Source organism: Trachymyrmex septentrionalis, unplaced genomic scaffold (genome assembly GCF_001594115.1).
Source record: "Trachymyrmex septentrionalis isolate Tsep2-gDNA-1 unplaced genomic scaffold, Tsep1.0 scaffold16, whole genome shotgun sequence".
Taxonomy (NCBI): Eukaryota; Metazoa; Arthropoda; class Insecta; order Hymenoptera; family Formicidae; genus Trachymyrmex; species Trachymyrmex septentrionalis.
The window spans coordinates 3,189,299-3,208,483 of NW_017304758.1; the positions used below are offsets into that span (position 1 = coordinate 3,189,299).

The 19,185-nt window shown below is 35.9% G+C and overlaps 1 protein-coding gene across 1 annotated transcript; it reads right to left on the reverse strand.

Annotated features, from left to right (window-relative positions):
• Positions 1-1,106: 1,106 nt before the first annotated feature.
• On the reverse strand, positions 1,107-17,607 carry LOC108746039. Its single transcript, XM_018482528.1, has 19 exons — positions 17,499-17,607; positions 14,775-14,988; positions 12,371-12,540; positions 11,885-12,130; positions 11,328-11,545; positions 11,025-11,249; positions 8,974-10,965; positions 8,624-8,911; positions 8,200-8,524; positions 7,790-8,023; positions 7,205-7,467; positions 6,833-6,915; positions 5,749-6,750; positions 5,522-5,665; positions 5,272-5,385; positions 5,012-5,176; positions 4,717-4,926; positions 4,303-4,555; positions 1,107-3,830 (listed from the first exon to the last, which is right to left on the reverse strand). The coding sequence occupies exons 2-19, from the start codon at positions 14,919-14,921 to the stop codon at positions 1,651-1,653; spliced, it is 8,259 nt and encodes a 2,752-aa protein (XP_018338030.1). The 5' UTR covers positions 14,922-14,988; positions 17,499-17,607; the 3' UTR covers positions 1,107-1,650.
• Positions 17,608-19,185: the final 1,578 nt, after the last annotated feature.

Sequence of the window (19,185 nt, forward strand, 5' to 3'; positions counted from 1 at the left end):
CGTAGCTAAAAGAAACAGATCCTATTGCATGTCTAGATTGCGTATATAGTAATATTTGCAATAATCACACTGATTTCCAACGGAAGAAGTAAAGACAATGAAGCATAATTATTAATCTCTATGATGTTTATAAATGGGTAAACTGCAATACAATGTACAGAATTTAACTTCACGACGACGTTTCGCGTTTCGCTTTAACCCCTATTAGTGGCCCCAAACCGTAGTACGAAGCTTTCGAGTAGCTCGAACAACCTAATGTTATGTAAAAATGTTGCTACCCCTTACCGGCTCTCCGTGCGTATATTAATGCACGCCGAAGAAGAGCGAAACGGGCAAGCGTAGGCGCGGGAGAGGAGACATCGAACCACGAGCAGATGCTCCTGCCGGAATATCTAAATAAATCCAACCCGCCCTTAAAATCCCAGAGTCGAATAAGTAATAACATCCACCGACTACACGGCTGTGTCTTATCCTTCCTCTTGTTCTGGTTCTCTCTCTCTCTCTCTCTCTCTCTCTCTCTCTCTCTCTGTTCTTTTCTCGGTTGTTTCTCGTTCTCTTTTTCTCTCATTCCTGCCTTGCCTATTTTGCCTGCATAAGCGAGCACGTCCGATTTCGAGACTTTAATTGGCCGGAGGGAATTCCGCCGCGTGGCCTTACTTTACGAGGAAACTTTCGAGATATTTTGAGCCAAGCCGGGTCGGGGCAGAAGGGAATACGCTGCATACACTCTTTTTCCTGTTAGATGGGAGAGTAAGTCGGCGAGATTGAGTCGGCGTGGCCGCAGCGGGTTTGAAAGATTTGGCTTTTATCGCGCGGATACATATGAAACGTTTGCATTTTATGAAAATCTTAGAGACAACATGTACACCCGACGTACTTCTGTCTTTTTTCTTTAAGCTTTAGAATTGCGTCATGAATACAGGTTCTATTAAGGACTATGCAAAATTATGATATAATCTTACTTTATTTTAATTGTAATTTATTTTAATGTAATTTTCGATGATTTTTCAAAGTATTTTATATGCAAATGAGCTAAGTGTTACATAATCTAGCTAAATAGAAATGACAAACAATGTTATTAAGCAAAAGCCAAAGTAAATGCTTGTTTTTCTTTTTAATATTCTTCTTTTTAAAAATATTCGATAAATTTACATTACGTATAATGGATGCAATTTAATTCTGGATTAAGACGTCGACATGTCGAAGTCTCTTAACTTTTGACGCGATCTATTAATCTAATTAGTGCAAGGCAACGCCATTAACTGCACTGCAGCGATGGATTAGTGGACAGTGTGTGCAAACACGCGACGACGCTAGGTTCATCCCGACGAGCTAGGACGATTTACGAGGTTTCACAGGCTTGTCTGGTGCATAGATAGGGCGAATGTGTCAATTACGATAATCGCGCATCGATGATTTATCCGATTTATCCGATGAAATTATTTAGACGCCCGTTGACAATTATCACGTCGCGATTTGACCTGAAAATGGAACGCAATACAATGCGACGTCCTTTCTTCTCGTGTTACATTAATTCACGGCATTTCTTAATCTATTTTCCTTATATTACATCTTCATTAAATATAGAAATAATTATTATCTATGTTGAGCAACTAAATTCCTTCATTGCCCATCAATTGAAGATCTCGCCTATTCTGTCAATTCTGTTTTCGTTTTATCTTCAATTTTCCTCGCATTCTTTCCTGTGTATTTTGTCTCTCCGGACACGAAATAATCTTCACCGTTCGCGAGAGCCGCTGTGGCCGATTCCACGCGAAACTTTCTTTGTGAAAATCTGGACTTCAAGCTCTTGTTTGTTAAATTATTCGTCGGAAAATTATTGGTATCTTCTCCTTCCGAGCGGAATGTATTTCGCCTCGCAAATCGCCAGTTCGCATCGTGAGCGCGATGTTTTTTAAAGGGGCCATATTCGAAATACGTTTCCGCGGGATATTGATATACCTCGTTGCTTCTCCCATGAATATCCGGGACGAAGTGAAAGGTCGATGAATCCGTAAAATCGTCGTAATACTGATACGGCCAAACCGGTAATTGCAGACCGACTGCATCGTAGATTACTCGATCGTCGATCGGCTCTGGATGATTGCGAGAGCGAAATATTTCGCGGAACTCGCGATTAGGATTTTTCAATACGAAAGGCATTCGAAATTCTGCAACGCCGTTCGACCTTTTGTTGTTCCATGGCCGAGATAATCTTTGAATTTTAAGAATAATTTTGGGATCTACCTGTAAATCCTTGAATCTCGCTATCTCAGACGCTCGTTTCGCTTTCCGACGAATTTTGCGCGGAAAATGATCACTGTCGGTTATTTTAAATATAGGTGAGATATCAAAGACACTGTTTCTTTTGCGATGTTTCCGTTGCCAAAATTTTGGGCCAATTAAATAAGAGTTGGATTGAGGTTGCACGTCTTTAATGTCGCTTGATACAGGTGTTTCTTTTTCTATTAAACGAATTCTTGGTAAGGCATAATCGTCGTACGGAGATTGTTTTATTATCGGCAACAGCTTCCATTCGACGTCATTCAACCATTTATTATTTCTTAATCTCAGAAGTACAAAATTATTCTCGGGATCCGTATCCAGGTCACCCAGTTCGTCTAACTTAGCCATATATTTTTCCCTTAATTTATTTCTAGAAAGATTATCATCATCGTAAAAGTAGTTGCCAGTCTTCCAGTTTGCGACGTCATAAATTTTTTTCTCTCTTCCCTGTCTCAGATTTTTCAACTCGATTTCAGGATCTATTTCCTCACGTCGATAGTTTGTCGCACGATTTAATTTTACAGCGTTATCATCTGCTTCTTTTTCCGTTACTGAAACTTTCTGTCGCTCCTCCGAGACCCGAGGCTTCGCGTTCCTCGTCAAGTTTACGAAGCTCGTACTTCCGTTCGCCTTGTCAATTTTTGTCTCACGGTTTATAGCACGAAGTTTTCCCTTAATCTGATTATTGGCTCCCCCATTTGTCGCTAACTTTTCTTCCGCGCTGACTTCTGTAGCCGCGGAATCAATTGCCGCATCGGTTTTGTTGTTCGCGAAAACATTGATTCTCCGCTCAACCAACTCCAGTTTATTCTTATTTTTTACGCCATTAACATTATTTATTTCCGAATTATTCCATGATTCGCCATCACGAATTTTGAATGCTGCATGAGATTTATTGGAACGGTCTGTACTCTCGCCGGTTAATGTCTTGCGAATTATGTCCTCTCGCTTCATTCTGAAACTCGTTTCATTGATCGAAGGAGGTTTATGTTTATCTCCTTCCGTCAATTTCTCGAATCGTTCTCTCTCCTTCTTTGTGCTATTCCTCATGTCTTTGCCGAAGGCAACCTCTTCCAGCTGTTCTTCGTTCTCCTTTTTCCCTTCTCGCTTGTTGAGCAGTATCACTTCGTCCTCCATGCGATTCTTGCCTTTTATTGGTAACAAATCGAGTATTCTGTCAGTCTTGATTGTCGCGTTTTTCTTACCGATTAATTTCCTCTTTTTTCTCTTCCTTTTCAACTTCGCATCGAGGAGATCGAACGAATCGTAAATTTTTGGCTTCTCGTAACTTAAATAATAAAGTGAAACCTGATCGTTTTTTTCTTCGGGATTTGCGCGTTTTTGTCGCGACTTCTTGTATCCTAGGGATGATCCTACGTGATCTAGGCGTCTATGATGCTCATTGTGTTTCTGCCTTGACTGTCTATGATTTTTCTTTTTCTTTTGATTGCGGAACCTCTGGCGTTTCGTTTTGCGACGTCGCCGTCGTTTCGATGGAATGTTATCGATGCTGCGCGTTTCTCTGCGACCAAATGCAACGTGACCTGGAAATTTTAAAACATAACAGAGCATAAATTTGTTATGCTAACTTACTCTTCTGAAGAATATTAAGTAAAAATATAATAAATAAATTAGTCAATTTGCTTTTATCACAGAATATGCGAAAATGATCGAGCAGATATTTTTGTCGTTACTATTTTTGGACTAGATATTATGCGGAACGTAATTACTCGAGTACGAAAGTTTGGTCAAAACCGCCATGGTTTTTTTTTATTGACTCGATGCGGAAGTAGTTTTATCATGCCGTGGTATTTAGACCGAAAACATTTCCGATAACCAATTTCCCGATATCGATAATTGAAGGAACATCACCCGTACATTTATTTGCCGCATTTTATGTGCCGAAATTTTGATATTCTTAAACTGTCAATTAGAAATAATAAATATATATATTAATATTTTTTTTTAGAAGACACTAAAAATAATCAAAATGTAATCACTAAAGATATTACGTACTATCGTGGAGCTGTTTATCTATTGTTTCAAATGAATTGTTGAACCGGATAAGATTATGCGAATCGATTGGCAAAGAGAATGCGTCTTTTGTCATTGAATGGTTTGCATTAATGGTATTAGGCACTGCGCTTTTATATTGCAAGACATTTCCGGTTCTACCTCTAGCTGCGCCAAACATTGATGTAGGCTTTCCTCTTGTTTCTGCAGTTTCTCGCGCTTCGATGTGTTGCAAAAGTAGGTTTAACTGCTGAATCTAAATGATAAGATATTTTTCTGATATTTTTTGGATAGTTTTCAGATATTTTTGTGATATTTATGAGATATCTCTTATCATATATAAAATTTTATCATATATAAAATTTTATTTTAAATATCAAATGGTACATTAGCTTATACTTATACGTAAAATCTTACCAAATAGTCGTGGGCTGCTTGAACCTTCGTTTTCTCTTCTGCAGGCAGGGCGTTATATTCCTTCACAAGAGTTTCCAATATTTTCACTCTTGTCTGTAGATCATTAATATTTCCTTCTCCCTTTTGCTCGACGGTGCTGTCAAACAGGAATTTGCGTCCTGTGTCTTGCTCTGGAATAATTTTCTCACGGACCAATGGCAGCGGTGGTGCCTAAGATAAAAATTAATATTCATTAATTGATTGGGAATTAATTATATTGCACGATATAATTAATATGCAATTGGAGATTACATACTTCTTCCTCTTGCAACAATTCTTTCTCTTGATCCATCTCCAGCATCCAGCCTAAAAATTCTCGCATATCTGGCGATAAAGTAACGCAAGTTTTCTTTTGCACTTCATTTAGGATTAGCGTATCAAGGAGTCCCATAACTTTCTTCATCGTTTCCGTGTGATTCGTCTAAAGCATATTAATTTAAAATATAAAAATTTGAAATAATCAATATTTCTATCATACATGATACACGCAAATCTTGTGATAAATATCGTGATTACTCCATCTTTGTCGAGTCCTTGTTGATAAATGTTACCCCTTATCACATCTTCCGTTTTGCGATCGCGCTGAAGTCCAGGACCAAGAACACTCTTCAATCGATCATTTTTTTGGACCTGTAATATCATGATTATCATTATAATTATTATTTTTACGTTAGGAGACCATTCTGTGCGTCAAATAATTTTTCATATTCGATCAAAGGGATATCGAATCTAGCTTTGACATCACACAACACGATCCTTTACTTGCCTGTTCGAATATTTGCTCGACAATTTTGCCAGCTAGTTCGCCGTGAAGAGCCACGTCCATCTGCGACTCGTCGTCGATGTTGTCGGCTGCGAGGAGCAGTGTAATTTCCTTTCTGCGTACATCATCCACCTCCGGCTTCACTGTCTGAAAAATCATCCTTAATTCTTTTCTCTTTTTAATCCAGTCGCGCGATCTACGACGCGATCAACGATTGTCCTTTCACTCACACTTTGATTCCCGTAAAACACTTTTTCGCCCAGTGCCTCGTTCATTCTTGCACGAAGTAGTCCTTGCTCAGCCGTTTTACTCTTCTGAACTTTAGTGCGTTTAATCAAAGGAGATACTTCTGCTTTGTTTTTCTGCTTTAAATCACCCCAGTTCGACATATCAGACTGTTGTATGTGATGTTTTCTGTTTCTATTTGAGGAAGAGTGCGAACTATTTTTCTCTGCGTGTTTTTTTGAGAAGTGCTTATTCTTTTTATTCCCTTTTCCGGATTTCTTCTTTCTAGTATTGGCTCGAGGAATTTTCGAGTATTGATCACGATTTTGTGTGTCACTGTTTCCAATCTGATATCCGTCATACGGTTCATCGAACTGATTTTTGACGATATTCGGAGAATGAAACTGATTACCTAGATTTCTGCTCATTTCATCGTAATCGTGTTGATTTTGATTCAAGTTATCGTAAAACGTGCGATACGAAATAGCTGCTCTTCTAATTCTTGTTTGGTTATTTACGTATTTTTGTTCGGCACCTTCGAGGTCGTCACCATCCATATTAACCGTATTCATTAAAATCGATTCTTGAACATTTTTAATCTTTCGCTCAGGCACATTATGATTATTATTATTATTAAAAATATTAAATGAATTTGTGATTGTATTATTGTGCCAATTTTGCGATTTTGATGAATTATCATGAAAGGTTTGCAAAGAAGTTGCATTTTCTGCGTTTAATAAATCCGAAATTATTGTATCGTTTGTAGCTTTCAGTTCTCTGCCCAATCTGACTTTTACATTGGAATCATCATACCAATATGGTGATTCTACGAAAGATTCATATAAGTCTTGTGAACTAATCGCCGACTGTTTCTCCAAATTTAGATTTCGTTTCAGTGATTCATGTGTTTTGGACTCGATGTACTTGGTATTTTCATGCGAAGTCTCGGAATCTGTATCGATTACTGGCCGTCCTTCGGAAAGCGGAACATTTTTATCTTCTGAAACCTATATCAATTAATTACTTCATATTGTTGCGAAAAAAGTATAAATAACATTAAGCCATAAATAATAATAATCATAAACATACTATAGATACTTTTGACTTGGCAGTTGTTCTGACAGAAAATGAACTCGGTAAATTTTTCTCCGTTGAACTCTGCTCTATGTTACCTTTAAACATATCATCTATGACTTTAAGTGCGAAATAATTGCTCGCCAGAGTGCTATTCGAATCTATTGCTATCAATCAAATATTTCGTAAAAGTATTGCTATTAGCTATAAAGCGTTATAAAAATCGTAATAAACTACAGCTAGAGGAAGAAAGAAATGAAGATAGAAATAAACTTGTCATTAAAATCAAAATTGATATAAAATGTTAAAAAATCATATGGATAGATTTGATTAAAGTGAAAATAAGTAAGAATTCTTTTATTCTTGATGATTGGATTCAATATTTACTCATCAAAGATGCATCAATTGACTGGAATCTCTTTTGTGTTTTATTATTTTGACTCGAGCTGAGGAATCTATCGTTCAATGGCTGTAATTGAGAGGGATTTGTATCAAGTATACCATCTGATTCATAGCGTAGTCTTTGATCGCCTCTGAGCCGAGGTCTGCTCTTTAATTCACTATCAGGCCAATCGTACAAGTTCTTTAATTCTTCATACAGGAACTCAACATTATTTGAATCGTTCTCTTGATAATAATAATCTTCTGATCTGCAAAAAAAAGTAGGTAAACATTACATCTGCACAATTTCGTGAATCATATATATGTACGTAACCTTAAATAATTTTAGTAGAATTTATGTATGAATTTTCTTCAGTTAATATTTATTAATTGATTTTTATTTTAAAATATATAAAATATTCTAATTATTGTAGAATTATGAAGGATTTAAAATAAGTTTTTTTTTGCAAATTATCATCATGTTAATTATGCGTAAATCGTCAAGCAAAATACTTTTCAACTATTTGAAATTTTTTAATGTATATTTTATATATATTACAATGTATAACATAATTTTTAAAGCATTTGTACCGGTCGTTTCCAAAATCTTCATAGAACTCTTTTGACGTTTCCAATTCTTTACTTTGATCCATAATGTTGATAGGCTGAATATCCAATAAAATATTTTTGTCAACATTGGTATTTACATCTGCAATGGATATGTATTTTAAAGGTTCATTCGAAGTTTCTTTCTTATTGTCTTCTAATAATAACTCTGAATTCTTTTTCGATGATGCGCTTCTATCCTCAAACGGTTGGTCCAACCTATCAGACATCTATTTTTTGGTCGTTTGCGTCAATAGCATGAAATTGCATGCGTTTATGTGATAAATTTATAATTAAAATAGAAGGTATCTTATAATATATGTGTGTTATTAGTGAGAACAATCAATAACAAGATATATGCGACTATCGTTAGCTTACAAAATAATTCTATTTACCATTTCGATTTCGCGGCAGCTGACTCTTCGTGATAAACATTATTCGCAAAATCTTTGCTTTGGCGAATTTTCTCCAAGTTATCTTTAGGCAATAATTGTCTTTCCTCATTGAACACGTTCTCGAAACTAGATCCTAACGAACTGAGGGTTTTTTTGTCACTTTGATCTTTTTTCGTAGTCTTATTCTTACCAAGATCAACGATAATTTCTTCTTTTGGCTCTTTGTACTTTGCTTTTGCTTTTCTGAGTTCTTCTTTCATTACCGCTTCGGCGTGTTCATTCTTCTTCTTTCCTAAGTCACCTGACTTATATGATGATTTGCCAGCTGCGGTCAATTGAAATTTCGATGTTCAATTAGTTTCAGAAATTTACTATAATTTTAGTTACACACTTTTTAATATGAATTTTATTATGCTTATCTTACCGCGCTTTATTTTTGCATTAATTGAAAATTTATTATCTTTATTTACAGCTTCCTGCTCGTTTATTGTAGCATCGCGTTTTTGCTCTTCATTATCATCATAATCGTAATACTCGACCATATCCAACATACTATGTCTTTTTCTTCTATAATTTCTACTGTCTTTGTGCCTTTTCTTATCAAGCTTTTGCTTAATTAACATATCAGTTCTTACAGGGTCAATTTGCTGTCTAAATGAAGACTGTTCCTCTTTATTTCTTTCCATTGCTTTATCATTATCTGTAAATACGTCTTATATATTACTTTTGTGTTATTTTTGCTGTGAACGGCAAATTCATCAAATTTTTATATACCTTCAAGTACATCTTGTCTATCATTGTAGAGCCCTTTAAGTTCTTCGACATTCTGATTTTGATATTCTTCATTACTTTCATCGTAATTTATCGGCGCTTCTTTCTCGACTGCTGTATTCTCTGCTTCATTATTGGTGTCAATATTTTTATAAGGGTATACAGATTGTTTGTAACGAGCGTTACGATTTATTTCCGCAATCTGAGAATTTAAAGCATCTTGCATACGACTTTTTTCAGCTTCATCTTCGCGTTTAGTTCTAATCAATATTTTTCCGAAGTTTGCAGAATCGGTTATTTTATTTTGCTGTCGATTCTCACTCACATTGTCAATATGACTCTCAGTCGCAATACTAAAAACTGATCCCATGCTCTTTATCGATGAATCTCCAGTTTCGCCATCGACTGAAATCGTGGAAACCCATAATAATTTCCTCTGTAAATTATTATCGGATTTATGATATTCGTGAGCTTCCATTATAGTTCGAGTACCTTCCTTTACATTCATAGTCTCATTTCCGTTTGACCCGAGAACACGAATATCGATTTTATCAGTATCCAAATTTCCATTCGATTTATTTGCGTTGCTATTCTCGACACTTAGAGGCGGAACCATCTGTTGCTGCTTTCGCAAATCGTTGTCTACAGTCACCGAAGTGAGATCCTTCAGTATTATCGATTCACCAGTCTCAAATATATTTATATATGCGGTTTCCGGTTTCATTGTCGTATTAGTGACAGAATCAATCAGCGAAGTCAAAGAGTCTTCCCTTGCATTTGTATTTCTTGACTCGTCGACTTCATCTTCGTTCGTCTTCATCTTCGGCACGGACGTACCGTCTTTTCCCATTTGCCGAGACAATCTCGTCGTCGTCTCTGCCTCCTGCTTTTGATATAGACGCCCTCGAGGCTCAAATATTTTGATGACACCGGGTATCGGCTCGCGGTTTTGCGTTCCGTCTGCCTCAATCTCTCTTTCTTTCGCGGTTACGGTTGTTGTGACGACACAGCTCCATGATTCATTTGTTCCGATACCGAACCCATGCGACATATTTCCCTGGGGAAACTCCTTTTCCACGCCCTTCGATTGTTCATCATCTATGCTGAGTTGCGATATTTTCTGCGCCGCGAATCCTAATTTCTCTCCGTCGCTTCGATATTTCAGGGATTTCCCAGAATCATAGGCACTATCGTTTATTGAAAAATCTATCAAATTAGTGAATGCGCTTTTTTCGAAATCGGGAGAGTTAGTAGGATTCTCCGCTGTATGATCAATAGTTTTTAATATCCTCTTGATTGTGGAACGTTGGCCAATTTTCTTCAAGCTTGTGTTAGGAACTTCTTTTTTGGTAATATGTTTTGGTAAATGCGTTTGTAAGTCCGTATTTATGACAAATAATGATTTGTTAACAAAGAAATGATCATTTAAATATAGTTCTGTATTTGGAGAATATTTCAGTTTAAAAATATTTGTTTTGTTAGCTTTTGATGGGGTAATCGTTAAATTATTGAAATAATTATTTGAAAAAAATCCTTTATCTAAAGAATTTTGCGAATCGGTAATATTCATCTTGTTTGAAGCGTTCATTGAATTTTTTCCGTCGTTACTCAGACTAGAATATAATTCGGTAACGACTTCTGCAGTATTTCGTATTGTAGTTATATTTTCGAGAACGTTATTAATTATTTCAATTTTTCGATAGGGGTTATTTTCAGGAATATCTTTTTGATGATTTATGTAATTTGAATCAACGACGAAACTCCTTCTACTGCGTTTACTGCGATCATGTGATTCTTTCGAATTTCGTTTTTCAAAATATGTTTCTCCAAACTCTACTCCCGGAAAAAGTTTTGAGTCATTTTCATCTTTATTATCTACATTTTTTGCTCTTTTTAGCCTTCGCATTGTTTCTTCATCAAGATAGTTGTCAAGATCTTCCCTAAAATTGTACATTTCAGCTGTCGATCTAGGCTCATCCCACCAATTAGATTCTCCTGAAAAAGTTGATTATAATAATGACAGTAATAATGATAATGTTAATCGTAATTATTACTTTTCGGTATTATATTTTTCCTTTTATAGCCCAACATCAAACTATCTCTTAATTCTAACACAGTTCTCTTCAAAGATTCCAATGATAACGATACGTTTCGAGTTTTGCCATTCCTGATTGCAACTACAGATCTCCGCGAAGCAGTTAAATCATGTATCGGATCGTGCAATGATACTTCGAATTGATCCCGCAGATCAGTATGTAACTGTTTGTTTTTGTTCGAATCTAAGAGATCATGTTTAACATGTTATTCATCAAATCTAAGTCAACGTTTTTAACATATTTTAATTATTTCGATAATACCAGAATTAACGAGGTTTTCAGGAGATTCGTAATCTCGAAGCCATGTACTTTTGCCGTTAGTCACTTTGGGATTCTCATTAGAATTCGACCAGTCGCGCGAGGAATGGAAATTCTTCTTTCCAGTCCAATCTTTCAATGGCTGATCGACCATCGTTCCTTCTTCGTAGACAGCTCTATCTAACCTACGCTCAAGAGTGGAATGAATTTCTATCTGTCTACTATAAGAAACATGCTAGCTTTTAGAAGATTTGCTACGTACAAGTATGAAAAATGTAGTCCATTAATTCAAATAATCTTATAAATTATATATAAATTGTTATTTTTATCTGAACGTGTTTATATCAATGAAAAAATTTTCTTTTAGAAAGACAACGCAATATGAAAAGATAAAAATAGAATATTTATCAAAAAAAAGCTTTATAAAAAATAAAATATTACTTTAACACTAAAAATATTTCATTAATTTTTGGATGTTTATTCAAATAATTTTTTTAGGTTTTATTTAAACAAAATAAATTATAATTTTGTAATGTATTAATATTATTCGTTGCTCTTACGTGCCATGGGACTGATAAAGAGCGTTATCAGCATTAAATGTCATATCATTATCTAGATAGACTCTTTGAGGTACATCGCGAGTACTCTTCCGTCCATATTTCTTCTGCAGCATCCACATCGTTTCATAATTCCGATCGAAACCCCTCTTGCCGCGTAACCTACTTCCATAACCAATATCATCCCGTTCCAGGATATTCCTCGTGTTGATGGATACCGTAGAGTGCTGGTTTGTATGCGCCAGCGGACTGTATCGGAAATATTCCTATTAAATCACTCAATAAAAATTGGCGCGTTTCTAAATCACTGTAGAATGCAAATATATAGATCGAGGTTGTTGGTAACTTTTTCCAATTGAAGTGGACATTTCTAGCGATTAAAATTTATGGAAATTGAGTTAAGCTTAGTAACAATTCCTATTGAATTAATTTTACTTCTTTCTTTCTTGTTACAGTAACAAGCAACATAACTTATATCTAGGCTCTTACTCATTTAGGCGTGTTCGATGATTAATATGACGCGTGACGTGATCTATCCATTGTAAATCGTTCTGCGCATTTAGAACATCTTCCAGAAATCTATTTAGAGCCGCGCTGTTTTTTTTCTCATCGCTAATCATCACAGATTTATTCATGGAATAATTTCGGTTGCCGTCAATCTATATGTTTAAAAGACAATATCACAGCTTAATAAGGTAACATATTAACATACATTAATTTTCTATGTTTTTATATTGAGGAAAATCATTACCAGAGAGAAAAATAGTTGGTAGATTAATATCTATAAAAGAGAAAGAGAAAATTAACACTTGCACAAGCGACTCGTATTCTTAAATGTACCACGGGCCTCGAACATTCTGCAGCAGCATTCTTGCTGCGAAGACAGCGGAATATCCTGCCACTGACAATCCCTTCCTACCACCTGCACCGACACGTTAGCGCGTTGTAATAATGCTTGGGTGGGATATCCCGTAACGCATCGCGTACATACTATTTTACTTCGTCCTTTTTCCGACGCGCTCGTGCGGCCGAAACAATGAGATTCTACATCCGGGAACCGCGGGCACGGGGCGCGGTATTATTAAAAATTCACTCCCCCCCCCCCTCAGCGTGGCTGAAGTGGCCTCTGGCAATCTGCATCTCATTCCCGGTGGGCCCTTGTGCCATCAGGTGGCTGGCAGCCACCACCGGCAGCCAGCGCGCTGCGGAAAAGGGTGGAAAACTTGAGCCTCGCGACGCAGTGGTTTCGCGGTAGGACACGACGTTGCGGTCGGTTTGCCGAACAAAAAAAAGATTTTACACCCAATTATACGCGGCATTTAACTAAATAAAGACTCGCCTTCTGTCTCACCCTCGGTCTGCCTTTCGACCTAACGTAGCTAGCGTTGTATGTGTGTATACTAGAATTCTTTTTATTAAAGTGCCTACGATGATGAAATGTCTTTGTTGGTTGAAAGATATTCTAATTTTAATAGAACGCATAAGTGTGTATTATAAATTATAAGGTAGGGTAAAAGCGTCAGATGTGGATCATTTTTTATATTTAAATAATTATAGTATTTTCTATTAAATGGTATATCGCAAGATTCTTTAGCATTTGTTTGATCTTTTTCAAGTGTCAATTGAATTTAATTTTAAGAACAGCGCTACATAGTTTATTGATATTGTTAACTAATTAAATATGTGCAGTTAACTAATGTATGTATCTTTAAAAATTCATTCAAAGTGTAATATCATAAGAATTGCCTTATGGCTTTCGTAGTAGATAGTAAGTACAATAGCATTAGATTTTATGGAAAAAATCAACTTTTATTGCATAAATTTATTTCTTCAAATTAAAACATACAAAACGGTAATGAAATGGAATAAAATCATACATAATCATTATTAAATTTTATTAATTGTTTGATATTGTTCTGAATTAAAAAAAAATGAATTTTTTATTAAAGAATGATCCATACAAAACTAGTTGGTTTTACTATATTATCACTGCCAAATACGGCTTACTTGATGTTTGTAGGTAATTACATGAATAATTAAATTTTTATTAAATTCACGTAAATATTGAAAATTTCTCATATTTTCAATTTATATTCAAAAATGTCTTCCTATTTTGAATCTGACCTGTTTTCAATTAAATATTTTCAATAAAAATCGCAACGCTTAGATAGACCATATTGAATAAAATTACATTATCGATACAATGTAATATAATCAAATATTTTTTTTATAAAAACACTATAATACGAGGAAAAATCGTATTTTGCTATTTCGTTATATAATTTGAATTATTTGTGATCTCCTGAAATTATTTTATCTGTTTTCTATTTCTGGAAAACGCATTAACGTTTTATAATGTTTTAAGACATTCTGATTCCGTTTGCAAGCGTGACGATCCTTTTCGCAAATTCTCCATCAATCGGCCATTGCGGGAGTACCGAAAGTGCGGCGGGCATAATCAATCACAAGGCATTTTCGGCCGCAATACGCGACCGAAGAGAGGAACGATAGACGACAGTTCGCATAGTTCCGAAACGGAAACGGTAATATCGCTGGCCCGGGGCGACCAACCCTTTGTCATTTTGTCATTCGGCATAAAGACTGAGAGCTGGCGGAAGAGATGCTCTGCGCGTTCCCGTATGTCTCCCACCAAAAGAAATTAACGCTTGAAATATTAAAAAAACGTTTCTTGAGAATAGAATCTGTCGTCGCATGTCGCTCTCGGCCGATTCAGATATTATTCCTCTTATCAATCATGATAATACACTCGCTTTATGAAATCTCGTGGAAAATTTCTATCGAGAAAATTGCGTGCATCAAGTAACGACAAGCATCGTTCTAGATTAATGAAATATTAAAATAGTTTTGATTACGTAAATATATTTTGATTAACCTTATTATTTTTATGCTGATGTGGAGAAATGGTCGATTTTTTTGAATTTTTAATCGAGTCGAGTCTTTCCTTCCTCGTGTATATTGCTTTTCTCTGATCATGTTTGCTAACTTTGGCCAAGCTGAACGTAGAAATGATGGAAAGCATGTAGATCACGAGGCATACTCGAAGACAAAATAGCGAGAGAGAGGACGATCCGGCTGTTCGTTTCATGCTGTAAAATATTATAAGTTAATATCTGTCATTTGCTACGACACAAATCAAAACAATGAAGTTTTCCAGAAAATAAGTTTGAATATTTTAAATCATTAAAATTTTATATTTTAATTTTAAAATGCAATTTTTGAAGTAACAACTAATGATAGAGAAATAAGAGGATATACATTTTTTAATTTTATGTTTTTCTTTTTTTTTTTTTTTCTTTATATTCCGCTCTTTTATCCCAGCAACGGAAAAATCGACAATTACGTCGTTATTGTAGCAAATAACCGATATAATATCTCAAGATTAGTTTTAGCTACAAATATCATATATAATCTATGAATATTATTCATTAGGATATTATTATAATTTAATCGTACGGTGCAGTAGATGCAAAATTTAACAAATAGGTACATGTTAGACATTTAAACGAAAATATCGGCGATCGATTCCCTGATGATTTATACGAGCCAAAGAAATGGGGCAAGTCGAATTCAATTTAGCAAGCGCGCGCGAGAGACTTCGTCACTTCATAAATCCGCTAGCAGGATTGCACACGCGTATATGTGTGTGGCACGCGGAGTATATAACGGGTTATTAAGTCCCGATCTCGGAAAGACATTAATTTCACGGTCGCGCATAACTTTCCTGTCACAATTTGCATTCGGCTTGGGCCTCTCGCCGGGGCGCACGGCGGGAAATTAAAAACGTCCGATCGTAAAGCCTCGAGAAAGAAGTGAAATATCATCGCCCTCGCATTCTGAATCGTAATCAGCCGTATTACTCAGCCGCGGGAGCTCTGCGTCTAGTTTGACTCCTTCGCGAAGTGTGCGAAAAACGAAATCTTGCAACCGGAAGCGGGAAAACGTACCGCGATTGATACCATCGCTTATACCCATTATTTATCAAGGAAACAAATGATCCGAGCCAAAGAGAATTGTCGGTGAGAAGAATTGTTCCTAATTTCTTCCTATCGACGTATATTCGCGTTATTGATAATTCGCATCTTCGCACAATGATCAATCACTCAAGAAACGAGACCAATTGCGCGATTAACAATAACTCGAGTGTGTCTTTATTCTTTATTTGTGTCTAATCTCCAACGTTCGCAGACCCATCTTTCCTTCGATTATTCGCTGAGACAAAAACCGCAGAGGATCGCCATTCAACAAAAGTGCAAGGAATAAAGGCCTAAGCGATCGTTCCGTTCTCCAGCGATCGCACGAAGGGGAAAGTCAGGTAAGGATTTTCAGGAGAATTTCTCGTTTGTCGTTCGAATTTCTCTCGATGGAATGCGAATCCGAGAGAGAGAGAGTTACCGCACGAGAGTACAGCGCCATGAGCGAGCGAATGGTAGGAGAGTTGGATGTTTCATCGTTTCGTCAAGGATCGCGAATAAAAGAGCGAGTTAACGAAAAAGTAACGAAGCTGATGGAGGGAGCAGAGAAGGGGGTGAGAGAAGAGAAGAGTGGCGATATAATGTACCGCGTAAGAGCCATTAGGTTATTAAAAACAGTGGTCGCTAGATGCGAATAATGAACCGGCTGGTGGCCACCGAGGGGCGCGACAAAGGCGGAAAATTAGCCCTGATAACTTCACGTTTGAATGCGGAGGGTGGCGGACGCGGAAAAGGAGAAGGAAAGGAGGGAAAACGAAGCGCGCTGGTAATCTCGACTCCGTCTCTTCCTGTGATGACGGCCTTGTTCCCGTTCGTTCGTTCACCATGTCTCTCATTGGCTATGTGTTTGCGAAGACATCACGACGGAGACGTCTCGATTTCCTCGAGCGTGATCCTCGTGCGATTTTCTACGAAGAAGAGCAATACTCTTTCGGAATTAGTCTCAATATTCTTACAATTTTCTCTTCAGAATGATAAGAGAGTAAAAGAAAGTTCGAATGAAGAATAAAACTATATATATAACCATAAAGACAATTTTATACCTATATAATTAAATAACGAGCAGCTAAATGAATAAATTTTAAATCAATTTATTTTTTGGGAGATTTTCTAATTCGGTTATCTTTCATCTATAACAATCATTTTTGTATGTATATGCCTCTCAAAAATACAAAACAAGTAAATATCGTAATTATTTGAATATTTTTGATACGTAATGCTAAAATTTTCTCTTCAGAATGATAAGAGAGTAAAAGAAAGTTTGAAGAATAAAACTATATATATAACCATAAAGACAATTTTATATCTATATAATTAAATAACGAGCAGCTAAATGAATTAATTTAAAATCAATTTATTTATTGGGAAATTTTCGAATTATCTTTCATCTAACCTGATCATTGGTATGTATATGCCTCTCAAAAATACAAAACAAGTAAATATCATACATATCTATAATTATTTTTATTTGAGTACTTTTGATACGTAATGCTAAATTTGCAGTCCAAGTATTCGAATTATCATGATTTTTATGGTATACAATTTAAAACGGAAATTTTATGAACGAGAGAATATAATGAAAATAGAGATTGGCACGTCACTTATACGATCGCGGCTCTTTTTACCTGGTATTTTGCGGCGCGCTGGATTAGCAACTCGTTTTCGCACGCACACTCATGCGCGCGCCATCGATGATAACGTTCGCGAAAACGATCTATGTCACGCTGAACGTGCCGATTGAATTGCGTCCGTTGACGTCTCGCATAAGAAATTTCGATCGAACACCGATTGTTTCGCATCGATTATCGATTTCAATAAATGCGCATATCTTTCCGCATTCTAACCGCTGCCGCATTTCCATCAGTCTTTTTTTTATCTTTCACTCAACAAAGAGAGTGACGTTTGTTAAAGCCAGTCATTACATGTTCGGCGATACTCATGGGCATTCAATTAATCATTGAAATGATAAATCCGCCATTCGTGAATATTAAAGGATTCCTTTCGATTAAATTATATCCGAAGAAAATCGACGCGAACTCGTATTATACAAGACATCTCTAAATTATTGAGGGCAATAATAAACTTAAGCCATCTTGAGAATGTTGGGGATTAAAACACACCTGTGAAATATAACACGCGCGCTTGCAACGTCTCTCTTACGACTAGACGAGTTTATTTTCGGCGTATGAACGAAAACTTCTTGCATAGAGGAATTTTGTTACGACGCTCGCAGCCCTCGCAGGAAATATCCGAAGTCTACAGAGGTCGAATCTCATAAGTGTGTGAAATAGGTTTCATGCATTAATTTTCGCACGTATGGGTACGCTTCGCACACGAATGAACGGGAAAACAAGAAATGCCACATCTAGGTGAATAATCGATTATTAATATATCGTATATAGCTAATCTTGTTAATATTCTCGCAGACGAATTTGGCTAATCGCTCCCACTCGGATTTCCGTTCGAGAAAGCAAAGTATAATAATAATTATTATATCATAATTTTAGATACATTGGAGAAAAGAGAAATCTTCGAATAAGATATAATGTTAAAAAATATATTACAGTAATCATTGCATTGTTGAATAAATCAATTGGAGCAAACAATACTTTAATAAAAAAATAGTCTGTATTTGTTGGTGCTGTTAATAATTAATTATTATTAAGGCTTCTTTCACTCACTACTATCTCGGATTGTGACGTCGGAAGCAAGAAAATGTACGATAAAAATGTTTCATACAATATCGATGTAAAAATATGTTCCAATAAAACAACATAACAGGAACAAGAATAAATCTTAAGTATAAATCTATTCTATCGATTGCAATGTTATTTTATTGAAAAATATTTCTTTCAAATATATTTTACAAGAATTTTTACTGTATGTTTCTTTCTCGTTTTTGACGTCACAATCTAAGATAGTAGTGAGTAAACAGGAGCTTTAAAATATAACACAAATGTATAACATTATTAATATAATATCAAAAAGTGAATATGAATTATTATACTGAGTATCATTAATTCATTAGTTGTTATCAGGTTAAAATTATTATCGCATCATTACGTTAATGATATATTGCGAGATCAGCAGTATAGCATAATTAAAATAATATGTATACGGATCGCGTTAGCAACGAAGCTCTCCTCAGCGAGCAATTAGAATGCCCATTAGCTCAACGTAGTAGCGTTACGGTATTCTTTTAACGACAGCACGAACGAACGTCGGATGATCTCGAACGACGTGATCAATACCCGTTTATTCGACGCATGTAAACGCATCGGCTCGTGTACTGCAATGGGCCAATGGGCGTTT

Excerpts from the sequence above, each read along its gene's own strand:
- LOC108746039 (XM_018482528.1), bottom strand. The coding sequence starts at position 14,921 with ATGCTTTCCATCATTTCTACGTTCAGCTTGGCCAAAGTTAGCAAACAT. Across the intron at positions 12,131-12,370 it reads CATCGAACACGCCTAAATGA|TCCGCTGGCGCATACAAACC; the intron begins GTAAGAGCCTAG and ends TTTCCGATACAG. Across the intron at positions 5,177-5,271 it reads AAGGACTCGACAAAGATGGA|ACGAATCACACGGAAACGAT; the intron begins GTAATCACGATA and ends AATATGCTTTAG.